The sequence below is a fragment of the Podarcis filfolensis genome (genome assembly GCF_964270895.1).
Source record: "Podarcis filfolensis genome assembly, chromosome: 10".
Classification (NCBI taxonomy): Eukaryota; Metazoa; Chordata; class Lepidosauria; order Squamata; family Lacertidae; genus Podarcis; species Podarcis filfolensis.
In genome coordinates, this window is record NC_139612.1 from 46392670 (window position 1) to 46414276 (window position 21607).

The window sequence follows — 21607 nt, forward strand, 5'->3', positions numbered from 1 at the left end:
GCAGATTCGCCAGTCGTAGTCGGCATCTAATGCTACCTTTTAGAGATGCATAAAGGTTCAAGAAATAAATGGTTTGCTCCGAGTAGTTGCCACGGTGACGGAAGAACGCTCAGGGAGGAGGACATAAAAGGGCCCGTTGTGGGCGTGGTCGGCAGAGAATCCGGCGTGATTGGAGGGGCAAGGAGCGCTTTTGATATCGGCCCTCTTGGGGTCCGGAAGAAACAAACAGGGTCCCACAGCTGCGTGGGCAAGGACTCTTCCCGCCCTTTCACTCCGGTACGTATGGGCGCCCCTGTGTTACTTTGATGCTATGTAACACCCGAATAAGTTGGGAACGTCGTTTTTTCACGTCGACCATCAACGTCTTTTTTTCTGATGAGCCTCTATAAGCTTCCCAAAGGAAAGGCGGGGGAGATCATCATACATGGACTATTATTGTTCACTTTGTTGCTCTCATTTTGCTGGCATTTTCTTCACAGTCTTAATCTGGCGACCAATCTGGGAGATCTGCATCGGCAAAGCTCTGCATGCCTGGTGGACAGTTCTTCCCTTAATTCAGCCTAGACCATGTCAACACCCATGACTGTTAAAAGTGGTTTTGTGCTTTAAATGCCTGGTGCAGATGTGGTGTAAACTGGTAGTTTCCTTATTGACAGTTTTCTGTTGCTACTGATTAATTTTGAAATAGTTGTACATTTCCTTGTAAGAAAGGTTCTCCCAAGCCCTTGGTTATTTTGTCTGCCCCTTTCCCAGTTCTACATTGTTCTTTTTGAGATGGGACAATCAGAATTTTATACCATGCATAGCTGCAGCATTGGCATATTTAGAAGGTCATTAAGGTATTTCAGTTTCATGTTTTAATTTCCTGGTGATCATTAGCATGGAATTTACCATTATGTTTTTAATCACCTCTGCACACTCTTAGAAAAACAAACAAACCTCTTCCTCCCACCCTATCCTGACCCATTCCACCTCTGGATAAACATGCACAGGATCGGGCTGCACTTTGATATGCAAAGCACTCCAGTATTGGACATGTTTTCTTGGGAATAAAGTTGACAAATTGTGTAGAGAATACACCTGTGCAATGTAATGATACTTTTAGGCTGATTAGAATTTGCACATTTTTACTCGGAAGGAAGTGTATATAATGCAGCCTCAGAATGCTAAAATACACATTTTTTATATTTGAAAAAAATATAAGCAAAGGTAATACTTTTTCATTCAAACTGTGAAGAGACACATTAAATTGTAACACTAACAAGAAAACTAATGTGTGTGACAGAACAAGAAACAAAATTCTGGTAGCTTCATAAAATCCTGATACTTTGCTATCCCTCCGTACAGTGGAGAACAATGCAGTTAATAGTTGTGATTTTCAGGCTTGAAATTTCTTCTGGGAATACCTAACTACAGCTAGAATTCCAAATTGCTGCCTCTGAGTTGGCAGCTCTAATTACTACAAATTAAGGAAGACAAATTAGGATAATTTTCCCCATGGGACCCTTTCTTCCTCTTACTAAGCTATATTTGGTGGAGGGGAGTGGGGCAGAAGTGTTATATTTATAAAGTAACCCTTTTGGTTTCCACATGAGGAATCCTAAAATAGCTCTCTAGATTAAATCAGCTCAAGCCAATAATTGGAAAAGTTAATTTAAGTGTGCTCATGCTTTGGAAACAAAATAGTAAGCAAGTTTGTGGGGAAATGTGTTTTTAATATCAATGTGTTGTCTCCACTTTATTTTTTAGGGTTTAGTAATTTCAAGATGCAATTTGTAACTATTAAATCATTTGTGAGCCCTTTAAAGGGATTCTTGATATTGCCATCAGCAACCCAAGAAAAGAAAAGAGACACCGTCAGTTGCACATTAGATGACAAACCACGATGTATCCTTTGTTCCTATAGTTAACAATGTATGTGTAAATAAATATATAGCTTGTATCATATATAACTGTTTTACTTTTGCTTTAAGTTAAAGTGTTTGGGTAATACTTATTCGGTACCTGAACCTCATTTTTTTGAGGTTTGGAGAAATCTTGAGTCATCATTGGGATTGCCGTATTTCAAAGAGTAAAATTCCTGACACCCACAAAGTTGTGGAACTTTTTTGGACAACAAACCCACATTGTTGAGCTTTTTTGGGGAAACTTAAACAAAAAATAGTTATTTTAAGATTTTTGAGCTGTTTCCATTGCTTTTTCCATCATGTTGCCATACATCCGGGTTTTCCCTGACATTCAACAAAATTCACCCCTTGACGCCATTTTTACACCCTGAAAACCAGGACATGTCAGGAATTTTCCTGATGTATGACAAACCTGGTCATCATCCCCAAACCTAGATACTTTGTCATGAAAAAAAGAAATGTAATTGCAATCAGTCTTACATGATAGTTGTGTGAGTTGAAATAAGGAAATACTATTATTTGTCTTGCATCTAGTGGGGCAGCAAGCAGCATGTGGTCAAAATCAGGCAGTCAGTTGAACACTTGTTGACTCAACATACACATAACATACTGCTAAAAAAGTTAGGCTCCACCTTCACACACTGTCAAGCAGTAGCAACATTCCTTTAGAAGACATCTGAAGGTAGCCCTGTATAGGGAAGTTTATTAATGTTTCATGCTTTGATATGTTTTTATATATGTTGGAAGCCCTCAGAGTGGCTGGTTTGTGGGGGGCCAGATTCCCCTAAATTCCTGTGTGCCAGATCCTCCCAATAATTCCTGGATGTAGTAAGTCAGAATTAATCAAGATTTGATTAAATTTTGCCAAACATGGAAATCTCCTGGATTTAGCTATGCTAAGGAGCCAAGCCAGTTTTGCAGAGCTAGCTAGATGGGCCATTAGCAGAGGACACAGACCAGTCATGGACCATCAAGGAAACCATCAGAGGTCAAGACTGCCAGGCAAGCAGGAGTGGGGCTTCTTTGTTGAGTGCTAGTGGGCTAGATTTAGGGTTTAACTTTGAATGATGTAGACTGTGGGGAGGTCCTTGCAGTCAATTAGCAGCAAGAAGGAGAAGGAGGGGCAGGACTCCATGTGAGTTGGGGATACCAAGCTGGAACTAAGAATCACAGAAGGTGGCTGTCCTTTGAATCTAATGCTGCACTTAAGGGGGAAGTCAGACCCTCATAGGATGTGAATGCCCTGCAATCACTCCATCTAGGTCCAGGTTGTATGTAATAAAACCATCTATTATAAAGACACCACAGTCTCTGTTGTGCCTCAAAAGGTAATACAGACCCTAGTAAGCATGTCTGCAACCCCTGGAATTTCACACCGCTCAGGGAGATCGGGGTGGTGTGTAACAGTTTATAAAGGAAATATAACATTCAAGTGATGGTAATAGGAGGTTTAACAAAAAGGAGGACAAAGAATTTTGCATATGCTTTGAAGGTTTTCAAAATATTCCTTAACAAATATCTGTTAGTGTACGTCATTGGCAGCATAGGACAAGTGAACCAGAAAATTTCTCACTTAGAACTGGGTCTGAAAAGATATGACAGTAGTGAAGGAGTGAGTAAAGAAATCTTATCAGCACTTTATACAAGAAATCCCACTGTGTTTTTCTGATGCTACTTCTAAATAATAGATGCTTGGTCAAAGTATATTTCTTAGCCTTTTTGATGACAAACTGAAAATCAGTTGGTGCTGTTGTTGTTTTTTTAAAGCGGAGGTGAAGTCCTAGATCAGCACTAATATAACTGTGTTGAACCAGAGAATAGGAGACATCAGGTGCAATGATGCTATTGCACCAGCTAGGTCTAAATGTTGCAAGTTCTTGAATCCCCCATATTTTTCATGCACATATATTTGTTGACAAGTTCTTCTAGTTGTCAAATATTTTATTTTACTCACATTTCTAATCCTAACTTCATATACGTTTCTTAGGTTCCTGAAGAATGCTCAGGTTTTAACTGAAAATCAGTGTTAAAAGAATTACAAGATAGTGAGGGAATTAATAATGCCTCTCTTATTTAATACAAAGAAGATAAATTCCAGGACCTTGTAGGAAGTTAGTGCCTAACCACCCTTTTCCATTATTTTTCTCATTGAAGGTGATTGGGGAAATGGGGCTCAAGAGACGCAAGACATCCAGAAAAGTATCAAGATCAGTTAGGGCAAAAGGTATGCATTAATACTACCAAATATGAAATGGAGGCTCTAACCCCTTAAAAATGATGTTATTGTTAGAACATATTTATTCGAGTAAATTTGTATTTTGTCCTGTAGTTCAGACATGCCAAACCATGATTTGTGCTAACAGCGGTTAAGAACTCTTGGCAATAAATCACCGTCGGCCAAGTTGTTGCGTGGATAAATAGGGACCTCCCATAATCTCTGCCCTAAGGAAGGATTAGAGAGGGAGATAAATATTATTGTTTTGTCTTACTCTTTCTCCAAGGCACTGAGCTTGGAATACATGACTATTCGGCTCCACACTGCCATCACCATTTTATTCTCTTTTTGTGTCCCAAAATACTGAACAACTTGGGTGTGTGAGAAGAGTCTGGTTATAGAGGGAAAAATTATCAGTGAGCGTTAGCCTGAATTTGTAAAGGGTTTTTTCCCCTGATGTCCCGGGACAGACATGGATAAGATTTAGTACAGTGGTGCCCCGCAAGACGAACGCCTCACAAGATGAAAAACCCGCTAGACGAAAGGGTTTTCCGTTTTTCGATGCGCTTCGCAAGACGAATTTCCCTATGGGCTTCCTTCGCAAGACGAAAGCCCATAGGGAAATCTCCAGGACAGCGGGGAAGCGCAGCGCGTCTTCCCCACTGTCCTCGGACCTCCTCCGAAGGCTGGCGGTGGGACGTAGAGACCTCCTCCCGCCGCCAGCCTTCGGAAGGCTCCTCTGAAGGCTGGCGGTGGGGCGAAGAGACCTCCTCCCGCCGCCAGCCTTTGGAAGGCTGCTCCGAAGGCTGGCGGCGGGAGGAGGTCTCTCCGCCCCACCGGCAGCCTTTGGAAGGCTGCTCCGAAGGCTGGCGGCGGGAGGAGGTCTCTCCGCCCCACCGGCAGCCTTTGGAAGGCTGCTCCGAAGGCTGGCGGTGGGGCGGAGAGACCTTCTCCCCGCGCCAGCCTTCGGATGGCTGTCCTGAAGACTTGCGGTGGGAGGAGGGTTTTCCTTCCCACCGTCAACATTCAGAATGCTGTTCTGAATGTTGGCGGTGGGGAGGAAAAACCCTCCTCCCACCGCAAGCCCCGGGAACAGAGGAGAAGCGCTGCGCGCCTTCCCCTCTGTTCCCGGACCTGTCCTGAAGGCTTGTGATGGGGAGAAAAGCCCTTCTCCGCACCGCCAGCCTGGCAAGCGGTCTCCATAGGAACGCATTAATTGATTTTCAATGCATTCCTATGGGAAACCGTGCTTCGCAAGACAAAAAACTCGCAAGAAGAAAAAACTTGCGGAACGAATTAATTTCGTCTTGCGAGGCACCACTGTAATAACAAAAACAGGTCATGAGTCGCAACAATTAGGTTTCCCAAGTGCATAGTTGCAGTAGAATCAGTTGAGCATCTTAGCCAGTCAAGGTACATTTAAGAAAATAACTGGAAAATACAAAAGAAGGTGCTGAATTTAATTAGGGAAGAGGATGCTTACTGGAGGGAAGCTATTACTTGCAGAGGATAATTTATTGTCAAATCAAGGCTTTGAACTAGGCACTGGGAATTTCATTAACCAAATTGAAGCATAATACTGGTCACTGCAGGGAAATTCCCCTTTATGGTAGGCCACTTGGGGAACTTTGGTGGGAAGCTTTGGGAACCCCCCTCAATAAATGATAATTAATTCAATTTGAGTTTTCTCTGATTACTTATGTTAGTGTTATGCTCTTTGCTCAGAGCAAAACCCTAGTGAATATACTTAGTCTCAAGGCCTGTTTAGAGTTCCAGTTTAACCAAGCTTCTCAGTAACAAGCATTGGTTCAGCATGCTGTCCACTATACCACTCTGGCTCCTGGTCATCTGTATGGGCTCACTTCATTCTGGGGTGGCTACAGTACCCATGCAAACCACTGACAAATAACAAACCTCCTTTTTCTTGGAATCCATTTGCTACTTACTATAGTACCATTACAGGTTAAACCACAGAGCCTAGGACTTGCTGATCAGAAGGTCACGGTTCGAATCCCTGCAACGGGGTGAGCTCCTGTTGCTCGGTCCCTGCTCCTGCCAACCTAGCAGTTCGAAAGCACGTCAAAGTGCAAGTAGATAAATAGGTACCACTCCGGCGGGAAGGTAAACGGCGTTTCCGTGCACTGCTCTGGTTCGCCAGAAGCAGCTTAGTCATGCTGGCCACATGACCTGGAAGCTGTACGCCGGCTCCCTTGGCCAATAAAGCGGGATGAGCGCCACAACCCCAGAGTCGGTCACGACTGGACCTAATGGTCAGGGGTCCCTTTACCTTTTATAGTACCATTAAAAACTGGCACAGGCATGTGGTGGAGTGCAGTGGAAAGGGGAAAATATACTACTTCATTTTTCTGGTGGAGCAAAAATATCTGCAAACCACAACCCCAAATCCAGTGCTCTTACTTAACTAATTCCTACGAAAAGATTGTCCATTTTGTCCTAAGATGCTCTTCAGATGCTAAGGGTGGCCATTTTTTCATTATGCTGCAGAGAGAGACCAGAAGATGATGCAGAAGTCTGGGAAGCACGCTACAGAGAAACTAGCTCAGAAAAAGGTATGATGGCATGTGAGGGATCAGGAGTCATTGATTCCTGTACATATTAGAAAGATGCAGAATCCCAAATGCTCAGGAAGTATGAGATGCATTGTGACATAAGTGCCTAGGAAGGTCTCATGATGAATCAGAGAGTTGGTCATTTTAATCCATTATACACTCCTATAATAATTGTTTCATTTATATAACACTAGTCGTTAGCATTTGTACAGTACAGTGCTTTTGAATGTTCAAAGGTTTTTTCATATCCTTTAACTCGCCACATTCCTGGAAACAAGCTAAGATATTATTAGTACCTTATTCTAGATGGGGAGGGGGAGCTAAGGCTGAATATGGCACTAGATTTGTTAATAGTTAACCATTGCTGTGTATGAAGGTGATTTTTGTCAGGACTCTGGTGAGTCCCAAAAACTTTAGAATGTCAACAGACCGTCCTTAGGGTGCTCACTGGGTTGAATTGTGGGCTGGGTGTCTTCTTGATTTCTCTTGTATTAATTGTTGTTTTTTTAACTCCTAGATGGTAACAGAAAAGGATAAACTTGTGGAATTATATCAATACCCAGGATACTGTAAGGAGAAACCTACACCATTGCCAAATGGAATAGAGCTGAGTGAAATTTTGGAGAAGGTGATTCGTGCCCAGGGTAAAACACCAGTTGGTAAGGTACGCTGCATATCTCAAACATTCAGAAGTTGATAGCAGGCTGGACGAGGGAGGTAGTAGGGGTGAATTGATAATGTAGAGCCATACATACTTTTTAAATGTGCATTTACGTGGCGCAAGATAGTATAGCTGGGGCAGTGTCAGCACCAGGCACCTTCAGGCAGTTGCTAGGGCCACAGCATCCTGGCAGGGGTCACATCTGATGACTTCCCTCGCCCTCCCCTTTGTTGGTTTTCCTGGTCTCACTCTGAACATCCCCAGGTGGCTCAACCTAGCATCACCCTTGTGGCATTGTAGGCAGTTAAAACAGTGGTTAGCCCCAGTTGCTTATCACTGCTTGGAATGCTGTGACTGTGGCTTGGTAAGTTAGGGCCCACTAACAGAGGACAGAGCTCACTAAAGGACACGTTAACCAGGGCTCACTTAAACCTGGAGTTGACCCAAGTGTATAATCTGGTACAGGAGTTATGATCTTGCTATAATAGCCATGATTAATTGGCCTGAGAATGAGCATTGTGCCTGCCTGCTTCCTTCCTTCCATTATTCATTCTCTCTCAAGGCACAGTTGAAACATCCAGTGTTTCTTATCCCACATTTCCCCATTATATCTCAACCGGAAAACTCTGGTTAATCTTGGACAACAAACCAGGATGTGAAATCAAGGTCTGAAACTTCTAGACCAGAGCTTTCCAAACTGTGAGTCGTGACACATTTGTGTGCAGTGTGTTGGTGTGTCACGTGAACACTCCCCGCACCCCTCCCAGGGCTGGAAAGGGGTTAGTTTAACCTCTGGTTTGCTAGTAAAACTGAATTACTGTGTCATGAAATGATGCATGTCCCAAAAGTGTGTCACCAACATGGAAAGTATGGAAAGCTCTGTTCTAGACCATCAGGAGCATCTCTAGGCCTTTGAAAGACTTGGGGCACAGCCAATCACACATATTTGCATAAAATTTGCATGTACTGATACTCGTTATGGATTCATATTTGAGCTGAACTTCAGTGGGAAAGCCATCCTGTAAGCAAAGTTCAATTTTTTAAAAAGGGGTGGGAGGGAGAAGATGCAGGAGAGACAGAATCCAGTGCAAAAAATATCAAAGGTTCAGGCCAGCCCCTTACAATGCTCCTTAGACCGTAAAGAGTCTTTTGGTACTTTAAAGATTAACAGATTTATTATGGCATAAGCTTTCATGGACTGGAATTCAGTTCATCAGATGCATGAAATTTAATCCTAAATTGGCAGGCATACACGCAAACACCATGTGGGTTTTCCAGACAGGAGTTAAATAATATAAATGGGTCATTGAGATGTTTCAAACAGATTGTTGGCAACAGGTTTTTTTTTAAAAAAAACCTTACTGGATTTTCTATAGAAAGTGTAAATTTGGATTAAATCGGGAACAGGGGTAGACCTGCCTTTTGATGATTATGACATTTTTGGGCATTACAAAAAAAAAACTTGCAAGGATGAAGAGCACTCATCCCATAATAAACACTAGTCTGGATGTACCAATAGTATGGAGCAGAGACTGAAGAGGAGTGAGGTCAGAGGAAATGAAAATGGAAATGTAAAAGTATGCAACAGTAATAATTACGCAAAAGAGTTACAATTAACAAGGCCATGGTGATACATTTATTGTTCAGCTAATTAACACATGCAGTATTATCAAAATCCATAATCTTGATTTAAGACCATTATATTCCTGTTTAATTTCTTTAAAGACACGCTGGGCTTCAAAGATGCTGCAAAAGTTTCTCGATGCGCCATGTATCCAGGCTATTTTGCTGGACAGTTTCTGGTGGCAGTTTCTGCACTTGTATCATGTAAGAATAAGGGCTGAATATTGGGGGCTTGGAAGATATTTTCCTCCGGATTTTTTGTTTCTGATTTGCAGCTGCTCAGTTTATTTAGAGACAGTGCATTCCTCTTTTAATGCTAGTCCCAGTGCCAGCCTGGCAACTGCAAACGAAGATTCCAGATTTTTTTTATTGCATTGCAGAGGCACAAAAAACCTGTAACTTCTGCTTTGGACCTGCTTGCTAGCCTCACTTTCAGTGCCACACAGGGATGACCTGCCCTTTAAGTCATTAAATAAGCACTGACTGCATCATCTTTCAGGGACGCTTTAGACGTCCTCTTTATTTATTGTGCATTCTTGATGTTTTGTGTCGGGGTAGTTATACACAGTCCTGCTTTCAATGCAGTTTGTGCCTGGATAAGTTTCAGGGTAGACATACTGTTTGCAGTCAGTGCATGTCTCATAATTTCCTGCTGAAATCCTGAAACTTTTCTAGTCTGTCTGTTTTTGTTTGTTTGTTTTTGGTCCTGCTTTTGTTGCACTGCAGTGCAAGAACGCCCTTCAAGATGGCCATCATGCAATAACGTTGGAGATGCATTGGCAAACAGCTAATAAAGCAGACTGGTGTGTGGGTGATCCAGTATAAATCCATCACTAATGCACAAATGCATTGAATCAATGGCATTTTGCAGAATACACCCGCCTACCCACCCACACAAACCAGTCTGGAGGGACCCTTATATTTAGACAACTGCCACATAGCATCCTTCGATCCAACGCCTGTCCTGCTTTTCTTCATTATGTAGCCATTTCTTTCTTTTAAGTTATTTATCATTTTTTATAATAGTATTATTTATGATCACAGGAATTCACAAAGCAGCCAACAAATAAAAAAAAAAAATCACAATGAAACCTTTAAAACATTAGCAAAGGAAACAGTTTAACACAGAAACCAGTATAATAGCATTATCAAATCAAGATAAAAGCTAATGCTTTTAGAGCTGATGTTGCACTTACTATCAGAGATACCTGGGTCTCAGACAAGTTAACACTATATGTCTGCAGGAGGGGGCCACTAGGTGGCGCATCGGAAGATGGCTGACAATAACATCTCTCCGACCCACACGAGGTGATTTGGAGGCTATGATGGGGGTAATTAGCCTCCTTAACCCCCCCAGGATTATGGGGGGGACGGCCCTTGCCTGCTGTGCCCTATACCACCCCCGAATTTGTGGGGGTGGGGGCACTAGGCACAAAGCCCTCCTGTGGGATTCCGGCACTCCTTGATGCCGTCTCTGATCCGCGCCTCTAGTTTGCAAGAATCTTCAAAAGAAACAATTTGGACGAGATAAATTGCACATACTTCAAGGAAAAAGGGGGAGTAAAGACTGCTGACAGAAGAGATCTCTGATAACAAGGCAAGAATAAAATATGAGAAGATACGACAAGATACGGTATTGCAAATGACTGAGGGGGGAGGGGGGGAAAACCTTCCATTCCTTTTCACGTGATTTAACAAGAATCCCCTCCCCTAATAAGTCAGAACTTTAAGGACTTAAGCTGTGATTTAAGGCTGTGTGGAGATAAACTTTCGAACCAAAGCAATGCTTCAAGACGAAGCTGGAAAGTTAAGAGTTTTGGAATGACGCAGTTAAAAATGCCGTCGCCATCTTGGGAGGCATTGTTGGAACTCTTGGGTCTGGGAGGAGAAAGAGAGAAATAGTGCTGTTTATATATCGTGGATAAACTCCTCCGTGGGATTTAAGAGCGAAAAATGCCTGATTTATGATGGAAAGAGTGATGTTATCTACGAAGGAGATATATGGAAACCATCTGGACTTAGATTGGAAGAACGGGAAATTCACACAGGATTATTATATTTGCTTATCGGCTTAAGGAGACTAACAGAAGAGATCGTAAAAGAAAAAGAGAAATTAATGAACAAGATATGATGTGGAAACACCAAGATAAGACTGGATAGAATTATGAACTTTGTCTGGACTGATTGGGACTGATTTGGACACTAACGCAGTAATAAGAAGATGATTTGAATCCCCCTTTGGATCTTGAAGTATGGGTTCCCCCAACAAAATTTAAAAATTTGGCTTTGTAATTTGGAATTTATGTGATGTGATTTAATTTGATGTGATTGGCCAGTTAATAAAAATTATTAAAAAAAAAAAACACTATATGTCTGCAGTAGCCCTTAGTTTTGTGCCCAATATCAAATCAGAAGCCAATTCACTACCGTGAATTCCAGCTAATGGTCTGGCAGCTGTATTTTGGACCAGGTGAAGTTTCTGTATGCTTTTCAAAGGCAGTCTCATGTATAAGTAGCTTTCATTTCACTATGTGTAGGTTTGTAGTTTATCCTACCTTTCTGAAGCCTCATTGCAAATGCCTCACATTTATTTCTCTCCCAATAGCCGAATCAAGAGATTCAGGGGCGTTTGTTCGAACGCATTTCAGAAAATTATTCTCGCGTTCTGTTGGGCTGTCACAAGGTTGCCAGTCAGGAACTCATCCTTACAGTAAGTATGAAAAAAAATCCATAAAGAGATATCAGGTTTCAAGCAGGGAAACTCCCATTTGTGCCAATGAGAGATATTTTCTGAATACTAATTTTCACCCTGATATTGCTTACTGTTATTGTGCTGGGAAGGCTTAACCTTCCCCTATCCTTGTACAGTGGTACCTCGGGTTACAAACACCTCAGGTTACAAACACTTCAGGTTACAAACTCCACTAACCTGGAAGTAGTACCTTGGGTTAAGGACTTTGCCCCAGGATGAGAACAGAAATTGTGCGCCCGCGGCATGGTGGCAGCAGGAGGCCCCATTAGCTTAAGTGGTACCTTAACTCAGGTTAAGAATGGTTTCAGGTTAAGAACGGACCTCCAGAACGATTTAAGTTCGTAACCAGAGGTACCACTGTACTGTGGTGACGGTGACAATCACTCACCTGACCTGGTATTTAGTTTTTCAAAACCCACAGCATGATTGTGGATCACATCATTAACTTAACATGTTAACAGTTAACAGTTGCAGTTAACCAATTTATTTGAGCTCTGATTTCTCCTGCCTTGGTTTTAGCTTTTCCCTTCACTGCTGAGTCAAGCTGTGTACACCTGCTTCTGCTACTGTTTCTCAAGGTCCTGGTTCAATACACATGAATTCAAGGCCGGGCTCTGTGATATATTCTCCGAGTGGCTGCGAGGTGAGATGGCCTGTTCTCCTTGCTTATGAAGGGAGCTGTATAGACTTTGATTGGAGATCCATGTTTCACACAATGCAGTAATGTTTATGGCAGTGCTTTTTTCTGGGGGGACACAGGGGTACGCATACCCCTAAACATTTTATGAATCTTTGTACTTTTGTCCATTTACTGTATTTATTTCCCCCTGATTTGAACTATAAAATGGTGATTTTCTTGAGTCAAAATGAGAGTACCCCTAAAAAATTTTTTATGGAAAAAAGTACTGTTTTTAGCAATCCTTCAACATAATATAACCAGCAGTTAGCTGCCACCCCCTTCCCCTCTTTGAGTCACATTCAGTCAAGAAATGTGTCTCATCTTGACATTTTTGAGCTGTCCTTAGGCTTCTTTCTCTTACCCTACAGTCGAATCCAAATAATCACTTGACTAGTTATAAGTTCCAGAGAAGAGCCATGTTAGTTTGCTGTAACAAAAGCACCTAGCAGTCCTGTAGTACCTTAAAAGAATTAACACATTTATTAAGGAATATACTTTTGTGGATAAGGATGCAGTTCATCAGATGATCAAAGTTTATGCCACAATAAACCAGTTAGTCTTTAAGGTGCTATAAAACTCTGTGTTGTTTAAGCTACTTATATGTGCCCAAGGGGGAATTTGCAGTTGTATTTGTTAAACAGCCGTTCTCCGTGCCACTTTGGAAATGGTTTTGGAAAGTGAGGCATCTTTCAGAAGCAGTTTGCAATATGGCATGAAGGCATTAAAAAGTGAAGAACCCATTGGGCATGCTTCAGTTCTTGGGTGGAGGCTGTCTTTTTCCAACATAAAACATAATCATACATAGTAAAGGTAAAGGGACCCCTGACTTAGGTCCAGTCATGACCGACTCTGGGGTTGCGGCGCTCATCTCGCTTTATTGGCCGAGGGAGCCGGCGTACAGCTTCCAGGTCATGTGGCCAGCATGACTAAGCTGCTTCTGGCGAACCAGAGCAGAGCACGGAAATGCCGTTTACCTTCCCATCGGAGCGGTACCTATTTATCTACTTGCACTTTGACGTGCTTTCAAACTGCTAGGTTGGCAGGAGCAGGGACCAAGCAACGGGAGCTCACCCTGTTGCGGGGATTCGAACCGCCAACCTTCTGATCGGCAAGTCCTAGGCTCTGTGGTTTAACCCACAGCGCCACCCGCGTCCCAGTTATACATAACACTGTCCAATAAGTTACGATTTACTGTGTATAGATGATAATAACAAGTGCATTCTTTTGCTTCTCACTATCTGTCCTCCCCCTCACCCCATATAGGTAGCCTGAATGCACCAGGGAGTTATACTAAATGGGATTATTCCCAGTTGGAGCCAGAGCGATCCAGAAGAGAAGATTTGCTGTCTGGAAAAGGAAAATTAGGGACTGGTAAGTCAAGATGAGCAAATCTTTCAATTTCAGTTTCTCATTTTTCAGATATTAAGTTCAGTTCTCTGCAATTCCACATCAGTTTGCAATTTTTTAAAAAAAATCACATGAAAATTCATCAGAATGTGTGTCGCTTTCTCCTAATATTTACATTTTTGTATGCAATTTTATTTATTTAGTTTCAACTTTCTGTTTAAGGATGCTTTAAAAATGGGCATTTTGGGGGGGGAGGGTGCCTTTTGGTTGCTTGTTTTTTAATAACGTATTGACAATTGGGAGAAATTGATAAGTGATGTAGAATTACTGGAAGCTGTAAGAAAGACATGTAACAATGCCCAGTGTGGGAGTGCCTCTTAATCTTTGGCGTCTTTTACAGATGTTGTCAGTATGTGTTTTACTGTTGTTGTTGTTGTTGTTGTTGATGATGATGATGATATCCTGCTATTTCTCCAAGGAATTCAAGGCAGCACACAGGGTTTTTCTGCTCCCTTTTATTTTCTCACATCAATCCTATGAACTAGGTTCGGCAGAGAAGCAGTCATTGGTCCAAGGTTTTTCTTATGCCTGAGTGAAGATTTGACTCTGGGTCATCCTAGTCCAACACGCTAAGCCAGTGGTAGGGAATGTCTGGCTTATGGTCCTAATTAGGAAGTGCCTGCCAATTTGGGAACTTCCTTTCTCTAGTTGGGAAAAATGGGTTGGATTCAAAATGGAGCATTTGCAAAGGATAAAATTGTGCAGTTTCATACTTGGAGAAGGCAGTTTGAATGCATATATTTGTACATGTATGCGATCCTATTGTGCATTTCCAATCTCTTAACCATTTCTGCACCAGCACAGATTGCGGTGCCATGGACTCACTATAGTGGGTAAGCGTAGTTTTGTAAAGAATCTTTCTTGGGTTTTTTCTGTTGGAGGCAGTATTTGCAAATTGCTTTTAAGAGGATTTTCCTCTCCTTAAGGAGAGGAAAATATTTGTGGTGTAGGAGGAGATTCAGTTCCAGGTACAATAGATAAGAGGACTGTCTTTCGTAGGAGCTGACATCCAGCTGTGAAGGGAGCACTGCCTTTATTCACTTCCCTATTTTGATGGGATTTACCCCCTTGGATCAGCAAAATATTCAAGTGTTCATGATTTTTCAGCTCGTACCTGGCTAGTTTAGAACCATTTGGGGTCAGCTTCCATGTGAGCCTCGTAACTGATGGTGTAGGAAGGAAGATGGCTATGTACTGCTAGGGTAGAGGATAGCCTTCCATAGGTAGAACCCTCATCATTTCAATAGGATTCTGAGAAATCCCCCAAAGGACCAAACTGCATATGCAAGAAGTATAAAGTATGCATTGTGGACAGTGTGTTCTGTGTCCCAGGCAGAGAGAGAAATTCCCTATTCACCCAATCATAGGTAATAAGGAAATAATTTATAATAAGCAACTTTGATTTCCACAGGCTGTGATATTTCCTTTAGCAACTATGTGTTACCTGGTACTACACGGAAGCACCCATTGACACTCCGAAAGGTAAAAGGTTATTTCATTTGCAAGCATCAGTATAGGGGCTGTTAATATGGGCAAAGTGTTCTAAAGATAAACGAAAGATTATACCAGAGCGGGTGGAGAATTAACTCATGGAATCATAGAATTGTACAGTTGGACGTGACTACAAGGATCATCTAGTCCAACAGGAATCTTGCCCTACTTGGGGCTTGAACCCACGACCTTGAGATTAAGAGTCTGGTGCTCTTATCGATTAAGGCATTTGCTCATATGACTTAAGGTCTATAAGCCCCATGGCACAATGATTTTAAGAAAATAGTACCAGTAACTCTTTCCAATGCTGTGTTGCATTTGATAAATAAGAGTGAGCACTGATCTATTAAAAAGAAATGAAAAATGCTACCTGAATAATGTCCCAATATTTAAAGTCCTTTCTTCCTTTTTAAAATCTCCAAACTTACTCCTCCCCACCCAAATTTAATATGTAAAAATGTAATGTGGTATGAAATTTTTCTTCATCTCTTGTGATCTAGAAGCATACAGCCATTAAAAAAGTCAAGTCTGTCTCCAAGAAAAAAAATCAAAAGCAGTTTCCTTTGGAAGGTAATACAGTGAAAAATTTGATAAATGTATGCAAGATCTGTTGTAAACATTAGAGTCCTCCATTGCGCTAATAGCATTGATGTGGCATGCTTTTTCCAAGTGAGCATATGGAAGCGTGTGTTGTCATGACTCATAAGTAAGAGATGTAGATGAATTACAGTGGTACCTCAGGTTACATATGCTTCAGGTTACAGACTCTGCGAGAAGCCAAGTTACAGAGAACCAGGCAGGGGGCCTTCTCGGTAGTGGCACCCTCCCACCAGATGTCAAAGAGAAAAACAACTACAGTAGTACCTTGGGTTAAGAACGTAATTCGTTCTGGAGGTCCGTTCTTAACCTGAAACTGTTCTTAACCTGAGGTACCACTTTAGCTGATGGGGCCTTCCACTGCTACTGCGCTGCCGCTGCACGATTTCTGTTCTCATCCTGAAGCAAAGTTATTAACCCGAGGTACTATTTCTGGGTTAGCGGAGTCTGTAACCTGAAGCGTCTGTAACCTGAAGTGACTGTAACCCAAGGTACCACTGTACCAGACTTTTAGAAGACATCTGAAGGCAGCCCTGTTTAGGGAAGTTTTTAATGTTTAATAGGTTATTGTATTTTAATATTCTGTTGGAAGCTGCCCAGAGTGGCTGAGGAAACCCAGCCAGGTGGGCGGGGTATAAATTATTATTATTATTATTATTATTATTATTATTATTATTATTATTAATCTCTCCTTTGGGTAAAGCATGGAATGTTCTCTCATTTCTTCATATATTAAGTGTATGGGCTCCCAGTAAAACGAGGCTGCATTTTAAGCTGTATTTTAGTCAACTGGTTTTTAAAAAATGTTTTTATTGTATTTTATATTTAGTGTTAGCCACCCTGAGCCCGGTCTTGGCCGGGGAGGGCGGGAGTATAAATAAAAAGTTGTTGTTGTTGTTAGTCATTCTTTTTAAATTAAGAGACAGCTTACATAACAACTGAGAAGCTTTTTCTCCCTCCCCCAACCCCTAGAAAAAATGAGTCTATATTTTCACTCTTTGAGGACTACAGAGGATGATGAGCAGCATTCATCACAGAAGCATCAACGTTCATCAAAAAAGAAACTGAAGATTGCTTTGCTTCCTCGAGAGGTAATGTAATTCATGTAGAGGGGACATTTTAAAATAGCACAATTACTTGAGGATAAGATAGTAACATATCCCTACTGCTTATACAGATGTCCTTTGAATTCAATACAGAAAAGAAAGTTTATTCAGCTAGGATAATAATAATAATTTTATTTATACCCTGCCCTCCCCGGTCAGGACCTGGCTCAGGGCGGCTAACTTCAGAATATATAATACATTAAAAACATAGAATCAAACAATCAATTAAAATACAACTTAGAATCAAGCTAAGGTCAGAATAAAATCAGATGGCAACCCACGAATTATAACTATAAGGGTTGGGAACATTAAGTGCTTGCTAGGCCCAACTATTTGTGCTGGCCTTACTGGGACATTGGGAAGAGTTTCGGAGACCACTTACATGCAGGGTCTTATAAAAGGATCTTATAGAAGGAGAGGGGGTCAGACTGGGCCCTGACCAAAGGCATGGCAGAATAGCTCCATCTTACAGGTCCTGCGGAAAGATGTCAGATCCTGCAGGGCCTGGTCTCTTGTGACAGAGCATTCCACCAGGCTGGGGACAGTGCCAAAAAGGCCCTGGCTCTGGTCGAAGGCCTGGGACCTCCAAGGTGTTATTATTTATGTAAGGTCCTCCATGGGGCATACTAGGAGAGGCGGTCCCGTAAGTACGAGGATCCTAGGCCGTATAGGGTTTTAAAGGTTAAAACCAGCACCTTAAAGGATACAAACTTAATGAGGATGATTATTTTGAGAGACACAAAAATCAGGAGTGAAACAGAAAAGAAGCATCTTGAATGAGCAGTTATGTCAATCAGAGAGCAGTCCCAGATTATCTGTGAGCTGATTCACATTTGAAAACTACCCACATGGATGTATGAGGGGCTGCAGCCAGGCTGACCACAAGGCATCACTCATACAGAAAGACTGTGTAACCTCCAGAAGGGCGAGTTTAAAAAAATGCTAGCGGAACCACAGAAAACGTGAATCCATGCATATACATGCCATTCATGCAAAAGCATCTGTGAGCCCTGCTCAGCCCTGAGACAACCCTTCCCATTATTGAGGGGCTTACATTAGGATATTAAATATAGCAAGCTGTAAAGGTGAGGTTGCTACATTATTGTGCCCATGAACAATCTGTAGGAAATCAAAGATCAGGGGTACAATAATGTATCTTCTAGATCTAGAAGAATGATGTATATTTGTAAAACAATTGACATTCAAAAGATATTTCAAATCTTTCCCTTTGGTTTTTGTTGTGAAAACTGGATGCAACAATTCAAGGTTTCTGACCTGAAATGCAACATAAACGTAAAATTTTACTGCTTTTGATTTGTTACTTCCCCTGAGAGGTTAAAAGAACAAATGCATCAAAGTATACTGAATTCTGTTGCACGTAAAGTGAAATAGAATGAATAGCTGCCAGCTATTACCAAATGTTGAATACTACATGCCTTTTGCCATCAAATGTTAACTGCTGCTGCAAAATTATTGGGTGTCAAATTATTGGATTCAAAATGATTGAATATCAAATGGTAGCTGGGGAATGTTTGGAGAATGTTCTCCATCAAAATTCAGGAAGACTTTGAGAAGCTATTTTTAATATTTTTATATTTGAGAAGCTAACAAGGTGTTAGCAGTGGTTGTTGCGGACACTTTGAATGTATTATCAAAGTTCTGTGAGCATTTACTCTGGATGGAAACAATTACAGTTGTAAGATGCTGCTACATCCACAAATCTGAGTGTGATAGAAGTAACCACTGTCCTCATTTATCTTCTAGTCACACCCAGCCAGTTCTGGTCCTGAGTACACCTGGCACCACCTGAATATTCATGGTCACTGCCCACTAATTCAGCACTTTCTTCAGAAGCGGAATGCTGTATCAAAGGCAGGATGTGACATATTTTTAAGCAGGAGATCAATTTGCAAGCCAATACCATATCCTTATGAACTGTTCAAGGGAAATGAGGATGGGAAATTCTTTTATATAGCTACGTTTTTGTTCATGATTCACCAGTTCAGAATTACTTATGTACAGTGCATTATGCAGTATGTTAATCAGTTCATAGCTTATATTTAGGACATTAGACCATTAGGGTTGTTGTTTTAAAAAATGGCCACACTTAACAATTCAAACTAAGCCACATCAAAGAGTCCCGGGTATCAAGGGGTGTAAATATACAAAGTAATTTTTGACTATGTTCTGGGAACCATGCAGTTCCTCTGAACCTCTGTCAGGAATTCTTGAGTGAGATGATAATGAAGGAAGACAAACTTGAATAACAGTTTGCTCATTGTTCCTGATCTTTCTGTGAAATAATGCAGAACAGTAGCGAAGTACTGGATGTGCTCTCAGTATCTGATGGGTTAGGCCAGATAAGCCTAGCCGAAACCGTGTGCCCTACATCAATTCTTAGATGCAGGGAAGGATCTGTCAATTTTGGTTCTCTCAGTTTCTCATTTTTCCAACATTAAATTCAGTTCCCAGCATTTCTGCAGGAATTTGTGATTTAAAAAAAAAATCCTTATGAGAATTATTTGGCAATTTATTGTAAATTTGTCCTAATAAATACCTTTTCCATGTAATTTTGACTATTGTGCACATTTTTGCAAGCAATTTCTCCTAAAACATTTTTGTGTTATTTTCACTAATATGATCATTTTAATGCACCTTTTGGCCTAATATATGCATTATCTTAAACAGGTGACTTGGTTGGAGAACTGCATTGTGAAATTGGATAAGTGCTAATTCTGAAACATGGTTGTGTTCTTGTTCTCATAGTGTTTTGAAAAGCGCAAATTTGATAAGAGTCACCTTTAAATGCAAACCTGAATCAAATTTCTCTCCCATTCCTCCTTGGGAGACAGTTCAATATAGAAAGGGTTCCCTGAAAGTAGGATGTTTAAAAACACGTTGTTGTTGTTGTTGTTGTTAGTGGTGGTAGTAGTAGTAATAGTTTTTCCCAGTCTGGGAAAAAGTCCCCACTCAATGGGACTTACACAGATTAAATAGAACAAATGAAAAATATAGAAAAGTCAACCATTAAAATGTAATTAAAGCAGACATAAAATAGTTCTGCTTCTTAGAGTAGAGGACAACAATTTAGTCAGCAGAGACAAAAAGCACAGCTAGAGAATGATTTATGAGCTGATTTTAATATGTTATAGTTAAAGAAGCAACATCTCTGTCTGCAAACTAGTTCCCTGTATGGAAGACATGTTCACACTCCCAATATTTTTTTATCTTTTATTATTAAATAACCAACCTGTGCTGCAGAAGGATGAAACTTAAGTTTTAAATTCTGAATTATAAAGCAGTTTATCATTTACTAGAGCTGAGGACTTCTGGGTTATAAAGAGCACTAAAGGAACACATGTGTATACCTTTTAGTTTCACTGGATTGCAGCCATTGACTTTCATTGGCCATTTCATGGTCCACTCAAGCCAAATTGCATTCCCAGAAACACACATGGGGCTGTTTCTACCACTGTAATGCAGAAGGTAGGAGGGCATGCAGTTCTTGACTCGGTATTAGTGGTCTTGGGCTCTTATAAAATCCTACTCTGAACCTTCAGTCTACTTTAGACCCATATTTAAAGATAATGGCCCCTATCCAGCGCAGTTATGCATGCTTAAGCCCATTTATTTCAATATATTTACATCTGTGTAGTTGAAATATTTATACCCTGCCTACTAACCAAAGTCCTTGGGAGAGTGTACAATATTGTTAAAATGCTGTACAAAAACAATTTGGATATTAGAGTCCCACTCACGGGGCAGGGCTTTCTCACCCTGGCTGATTTTGATATCTACTTAGTTCCTTGGCTCCTGGTGGTAGATGCAAGAATTACAGGTAAGGCAAAGGCCTCCCTCAGCTTCCAGTCTTTGGATGCCCCAAAGCGGATGAATTTCTGCATCGCACAACAGGTCTTGGAGGAAATAACCCTGGCCTGTAAATGGCTGCTTAAGTAGCCAGACGTTAAGGGTCCTTTGCAGATTGGTGATTCCTCCCCCAAGCTGCTACTGATGTCCATCTCAACTGGTGTAACAGATTTCTGAAAAATAGTTTTGCATTATCCATAGAGTTGCCATTGACTGAGTTTTATTCCCAGATAATTACAGAATATGCTTCCCCTCACCCCACCCCGCCCCCCCAAAGCTCAGTACATGTTCTCTTTGGTATGCTTGAGGTAAGCAATTGGATTAAAATTTTCCTTTACTTCTGAAATCACGGATTCTGCCCAGACATATGCAGAAGTGATCAAGCAAAGTTTTCAGAGCCTCCGCCAGAGGCACAAAGATTTCATGAAGACTTATCGGAGACACCGGAGAGAAATGAGGAAATTTGATCAACTGAGCAAGTATAACCTGTTGGTTTTCAGGTATTTAAAGAGCTTGTTAAGTACAGCTTTATACATTACAATCTCAACATGAAGAAGACTGGACTGTCTAAGGGCCTTTCCACGATCAGCTGTATGCATAGCCAATGCATGGTTGCTGTTTGCTAACACTAAGAACTGTCATGACAGTTCAGATAGCTTAGAATTGTAGCATTGGAAGGGACCCGAAGGGTCATCTAGTCCAACTCCCTGCAATGCAGAAATCTCAGCTAAA

At 41.2% G+C, this 21607-nt stretch overlaps 1 protein-coding gene and 1 long non-coding RNA gene across 3 annotated transcripts in view; one reads left to right on the forward strand and one right to left on the reverse strand.

The window, feature by feature from the left end:
- Positions 1–21607, forward strand: part of FAM227A (family with sequence similarity 227 member A) — a 25570-nt gene continuing 3963 nt past the window's right edge. The window contains exons 1-15 of one of the 2 annotated variants that reach the window (XM_083573950.1): positions 1–276; positions 1750–1887; positions 3434–3519; positions 4062–4131; positions 6628–6692; positions 7210–7356; positions 9079–9180; positions 11582–11686; positions 12248–12371; positions 13671–13778; positions 15226–15296; positions 15806–15875; positions 16875–16993; positions 18773–18929; positions 21225–21375. In XM_083573950.1, coding sequence (XP_083430076.1) covers positions 1767–1887; positions 3434–3519; positions 4062–4131; positions 6628–6692; positions 7210–7356; positions 9079–9180; positions 11582–11686; positions 12248–12371; positions 13671–13778; positions 15226–15296; positions 15806–15875; positions 16875–16993; positions 18773–18929; positions 21225–21375 — 1496 coding nt within the window. In that variant the 5' untranslated portion in view covers positions 1–276; positions 1750–1766. Of the gene's footprint in view, positions 277–1259; positions 1305–1749; positions 1888–3433; positions 3520–4061; positions 4132–6627; positions 6693–7209; positions 7357–9078; positions 9181–11581; positions 11687–12247; positions 12372–13670; positions 13779–15225; positions 15297–15805; positions 15876–16874; positions 16994–18772; positions 18930–21224; positions 21376–21607 lie in introns of those variants that run through there. The other variant, XM_083573951.1, reaches the window with a different exon arrangement.
- The window catches only part of LOC310743628, a 7265-nt gene continuing 5785 nt past the window's right edge, over positions 20128–21607 (reverse strand). The window contains exon 2 of the long non-coding RNA XR_014539124.1: positions 20128–21048. This is a non-coding gene — a long non-coding RNA (uncharacterized lncRNA). The remainder of the gene's footprint in view (positions 21049–21607) is intronic.